Genomic DNA, 6,000 nt, shown 5'->3' on the forward strand with positions numbered 1-6,000 from the left:
TTTAAATCATAGCTGAAAAGTTTTCAAAATATTCCTTAAATAGATCAGTGGCTTGGAAAAAAGGGTGAATCCTAATTTAATGATCACGTATGCCTGCAAGGAAAGATACTCATACATTCAGATGGAGGAAGCCTGTAGTTACAGTTATAGACAATTGTTAGAACGGAGACAAAATGTTCAGTTTAGTCCCTGGGCCATTCTGGTGACCTGGAAGTAAAACACAGAGCTCAGTGGGGTCTGTCAGGCCCAATGGAAAGCAGAGAGCTAGACTCAGGTGCATCTCACAGCCATTGTGTGAATTGTGATCACATATGCATGCGCACTGGGGCATACTCAACGTTGTGCAACATTGCATGGAGCCCCTCAAGAACCATTTGGATGGAAAAGCACAGAACTGAAAAGAGTACAGTGTCTCCCTTTAATGTCACCATGTGCAGACAGATTTAACTGCTATTTGGAGCAGCAGCGGCGACTTTTCCGAGGATATTGGTTTACATAACATTATTAACCTTCTGTTGTCTAAAATGGCACTTGGTTGGATGGCACTGCACTCTATCTGTGGTAGAGTTGATGTTAAACCACGTTTTGACCCTATGGTCAGTCACGGTCACCCATCTGACGTCTCCCATATCCATCCTTTATCTCTAGTGCTGTGTGGACCTGAGCAGTAGAGTCCTAAAGCTCCAGGGCTCAGGGGAGGAGCTGCCTTTCCTGGAGCCGCCATTGGTCAGCCAGTGCCATCACCAAGACAGCAATGAGAACATGTGACCCTGGCGGGTCACAACCTCCCAGCCGTCCCACACCCTCCTCTGATTGGCTGGCGCTGTAAAAACATGATGCAGTCTGGGTCTGGACTGTCCAACCAGTGTTTCGCACTGCCAGCAGCATGGTTGAGCACCCCAATTCTCTTCAGTTTACACCATTGTGTTTGTTTCTGTGGAATTAAGACATTACCATGATGTTACTGCTGTATTGAATTAGCCTAGATTATGGAGTGGATGGAGCTCAAGGATTGGGACGATTCTATGTAACAATATTCATAATTATGTACTTAATCAAGGTGTTTTTTTTATCTGCCAGACAGTGCATCATTGTTCAATACACTCTTGGAAAAAAAGGAATCCAAAAGCTTTCTTTGGCTGTCCCCATAGGAGAACCCCTTCTGGTTCCATGTAGAATCCTCTTTGTAAAGAGTTCTACATTGATCTCAAAAGGGTTCTACCTGGAACCAAAAAGGGTTCTTCAAAAAGTTATCCTATGGGGACAGCCGAAGAACACTTTTAGGTTCTAGATAGCACCTTTTTTTCTAAGAGTGTACTGAAACATACTGAGGAGTCAGACGATAATTATCCTTTGAAAATGAACATATTGTGATTTGGAAGTATGAAATCATTTACGTTGATCATCAATTAAATGCCAAAACTGTTTAAAATCAAAATCAGTTCAGCCTTGAGGGAAAAAATGATATCTCCCTCACATCCCTTTACAGAGAGATAGTCTTCTAGATGTCCTCTCACACGTGGTCAAGAGAAACAAAAAACAGGTCTTATGAAACCTTTGAATCTGCCTGTTAAAAAAATCTAATTGAGAGTCAGGACAGACAGGGAATTCTGGAAGAGATGTGAGGAGACTACTGCTATTCCTGAACTAACTGCCTTCAGCCAAGTGAAGACTCTCTCTCTCTCATCTATTTTCCCAAATGAAGAGTGCTCCTAAGAATGTCACAATGACCCCCATCAAAACTAATTCTCAATAATTCCACTTAAATGTCAAGAGTCCTAGAGCTAGTTGTGTGTGTCAGACGGACAGCACAACAAAAATATCCAAACAGTCCATAATTCCGCATTATTTTTTTGTCAAAGTCTGGATGTTAGTGTTCCTGTGAGAGTGTGAGTTCTATTTACTCCTCCTCCTCCTCCCAGCTCCTCCTCCTCCTCCCAGCTCCGGTCAGAGGGAGTTGGCAAGACGGAGCCGACCCCAGCTGCCTTCCTTCCCTCGTCTTCTTCAGGGGACATTAATCACTCTGCTCTGAGGCTGCTCTCTGGGTCAAGGCCCTCATAGATGTTTGTTTAAGCATATTCTCTCTCTCCCTCTTAATTTTTGAAGTTCGGGAAACAAATCTGCTTGGTACATTTTTCCTCTTCTCGTTCGTTCCACTTTTGCTGACGTACGTTATTCACTTTGACAAGCCTTGTTTGCTGATTTGGTATTTTACTAGGACCGGCGCAGCGGCACAGAATCATCATCAGGCCCCTGCTTGTTGCCTGACTGACAGTTTCACACTACAGGGTCGACTACAGGGCCGAAACGTACTGTGCTGGCTTGAATATTGTATTTTCTCATTATCCTTTGCAGCACGGTTCCAGCTACTATGGTGGAGTCGTAACGAGGCCAACCCAGTACTGTACAGCTCGGCTTAGTTCAGTTTGACCCTATGGTGTGAATCAGGCATGTGAGAGAGCCAAAAGGCCACACTATAATCTTCCCATTAACATGAATTACACACTGCCTTGATCCATTCGCATTGTTTGGACAATCGAGAAGCGCTTCAGACGCACTCAGAAAGGTCTTCATACTCTGCTTTTACCATCTGGACCTGTATTCAAAGAGTCTCTGAGTGTGGGGTTTCCACTAGATAGCACAGCCACAAAGTCAAAAGTGGCTATATATCAAAAAAAAAAAATACATGAAAACAAAAATGAGCTTGTTGGTCTTAATTCAAGGTTAGGCATAAGTTTTGCAGTGTGGTTACGGTTAGGTTTAAAATCAGATTTTTGGAAGAGACGTAGAAATAGGCTGGGTTTAAGACTTTGTGGCTGTGGTAACTAGTGACTACCCTGGGTAGGTGCTGATATCGGAACAGTCATGCCTTTCAGAGCATAATGGATAAGATTACATGGACCTGATCCTAGGTCAGCACTTCTACTCAGACTTTTTGTGAAGAAGAGCCCTGGACAGTGCCATGCTCTCGACTGTGTAACAATATCCATCTGACCTCTAGCTCTTTCTTTGGAGGTCACCCACTAATAGATTGCTAATGTTTCGTACTCATGTACTTCTTAATATGCTGTGCGATGGTAATCGATGTATGAAATACATTTATTTTTTGTGTTTTTTCTGAACAGTATTTTCTCTGCCTATTAAAATATGTATTCTGGCTAGCTATTATGCTTGCAGTTTTTTATAGGACTAATTTGCACACATTTACTATGCCAAGACTAAGATGTGCCAGTCACATCTTGACGAATGCCTGATATGACACAAAAATAAGACTAAGCTAACAGTACAACCATTTCTCTGCTCAAAACACATCAAACCACAAGCAGTATCACTAATATCCACCACCTGATCAACTGAGGATATGCAGCGCTAACTAAAACATGAGTCACTGTGCTGCCATTTTCTTTTTTTAATAACCCACCTGTAGCCACGACATTCTCATGGTTGTGTTGCTGTGACGTCGTTATAAAAATACCCTTTTCTCGTTGGCGCAGCAGAGAAAGCAGATGTTCCCACAGCGAGGGACTGGGGGGCTGGAGGGATGATGACTCTGACTAGGGAGTAGGTCCCTGGCTGGCTGTGTCCCTGTGCTAATGCTGACATGTGTAACAGATGTGATCGTACTACGGAACTCTTGCGTTGTGTTCTATCCAGCCAGGGATCCCCTGTTGATTGGTGTTTATTCTGATGATAGACACAAGGAAGCACATTAGATATGACGGACAGTAGGTTGACGGCTGTAGATACGTTATTAGTCGTTTGCATGTCAATATCAGACTGGGTATTTTGTAATCAAACATCATAACAATTACAAAAATAGTACAGAATACAATAAATTTAAGTACCTGACAATAGACACAAGGAAGCAGGACCAACAGTATGTTGATGGCTGTAGATTTGTGATTCGTCTGTTAGCATGAAAACAACTGAATAAGCAGGGAGCTAATGTGACCACTACAATTAGAGAATGCTAGCTAACTTGCTCTTACAGCGATAACATACAAAAGCAAATCCCAGGAAGCCCACAATATCTAACATGTACTCACGCACGCACACACAGTGTACAAAACATTAGGAACACCTTCCTAATATTGAGTTGCACCCCCTTTTGCACTCTGAACAGCCTCAATTCCTCAGGGCGTGGACTCTTCAAGGCGTCGAAAGCATTCCACAGGGATGCTGACCAATGTTGATTCCAATGCTTCCCACAGTTGTATCAAGTTGGCTTGATCTCCTTTGGGTGGTGGACCATTTTTGATACACACAGGAAACTGTTGAGCTTGAAAAACCCAGCAGCGTTGCAGTTCTTGACACACTCGAAACGGTACGCCTGGCATCTACCACCATAAGCTAACAGTACAAGAGTTCAAAGGTGCTTAAATATTTTGTCTTGCCCATTCACCCTCTGAATGGCACACATACACAATCCATGTCTTAATTGTTTCAAGGCTTAAATATCAAATCAAATTTAATTTGTCACATGCGCCGAATACAACAGGTGTAGGTAGACCTTACAGTGAAATGCTTACTCACAAGCCCTTAACCAATAATGCAGTTAAGAAAAATAGATAAGTTAAAAATAACAAATAATTAAAAGAGCAGCAGTAAAATAACGGTAGCGAGGCTATATACAGGGGGTACTGGTACAGAGTCAATGTGAGGAGGCTATATACAGGGGGTACTGGTACAGAGTCAATGTGAGGAGGCTATATACAGGGGGTACTGGTACAGAGTCAATGTGAGGAGGCTATATACAGGGGGTACTGGTACAGAGTCAATGTGAGGAGGCTATATACAGGGGGTACTGGTACAGAGTCAATGTGAGGAGGCTATATACAGGGGGTACTGGTACAGAGTCAATGTGAGGAGGCTATATACAGGGGGTACTGGTACAGAGTCAATGTGAGGAGGCTATATACAGGGGGTACTGGTACAGAGTCAATGTGAGGAGGCTATATACAGGGGGTACTGGTACAGAGTCAATGTGAGGAGGCTATATACAGGGGGTACTGGTACAGAGTCAATGTGAGGAGGCTATATACAGGGGGTACTGGTACAGAGTCAATGTGAGGAGGCTATATACAGGGGGTACTGGTACAGAGTCAATGTGAGGAGGCTATATACAGGTGGTACTGGTACAGAGTCAATGTGAGGAGGCTATATACAGGGGTACTGGTACAGAGTCAATGTGAGGAGGCTATATACAGGGGGTACTGGTACAGAGTCAATGTGAGGAGGCTATATACAGGGGGTACTGGTACAGAGTCAATGTGAGGAGGCTATATACAGGGGGTACTGGTACAGAGTCAATGTGAGGAGGCTATATACAGGGGGTACTGGTACAGAGTCAATGTGGAGGCTATATACAGGGGTACTGGTACAGAGTCAATGTGAGGAGGCTATATACAGGGGGTACTGGTACAGAGTCAATGTGGAGGCTATATACAGGGGGTACTGGTACAGAGTCAATGTGGAGGCTATATACAGGGGGTACTGGTACAGAGTCAATGTGGAGGCTATATACAGGGGGTACTGGTACAGAGTCAATGTGGAGGCTATATACAGGGGGTACTGGTACAGAGTCAATGTGGAGGCTATATACAGGGGGTACTGGTACAGAGTCAATGTGAGGAGGCTATATACAGGGGGTACTGGTACAGAGTCAATGTGAGGAGGCTATATACAGGGGGTACTGGTTCAGAGTCAATGTGAGGAGGCTATATACAGGGGGTACTGGTACAGAGTCAATGTGAGGAGGCTATATACAGGGGGTACTGGTACAGAGTCAATGTGCAGGGGCACAGGTTAGTCCAGGTAATAGTACATGTAGGTAGAGTTAAAGTGACTGTGCATAGATAATAACCAGAGAGTAGCAGCAGCATAAAAGTGTTTGTGTGTGTGTGTGTGGGGAGGGGGGGGGGCAATACAAACAGTCTGGGTAGCCATTTGATTAGCTGTTCAGGTGTCTTATGGCTTGGGGGTAGAAACTGTTTAGAAGCC

At 43.9% G+C, this 6,000-nt stretch overlaps 1 protein-coding gene across 1 annotated transcript in view; it reads left to right on the forward strand.

The window, feature by feature from the left end:
* Positions 1-3,165, forward strand: part of LOC109910308 (nuclear receptor-interacting protein 2) — a 28,308-nt gene extending 25,143 nt beyond the window's left edge. Inside the window, exon 6 of the mRNA XM_020509460.2 lies at positions 649-3,165. Coding sequence (XP_020365049.1) covers positions 649-768 — 120 coding nt within the window. The 3' untranslated portion in view covers positions 769-3,165. The remainder of the gene's footprint in view (positions 1-648) is intronic.
* The last annotated feature ends 2,835 nt before the right edge of the window (positions 3,166-6,000 follow it).

The sequence above is a fragment of the Oncorhynchus kisutch genome, linkage group LG19, assembly GCF_002021735.2.
Source record: "Oncorhynchus kisutch isolate 150728-3 linkage group LG19, Okis_V2, whole genome shotgun sequence".
NCBI classification, from domain to species: domain Eukaryota; kingdom Metazoa; phylum Chordata; class Actinopteri; order Salmoniformes; family Salmonidae; genus Oncorhynchus; species Oncorhynchus kisutch.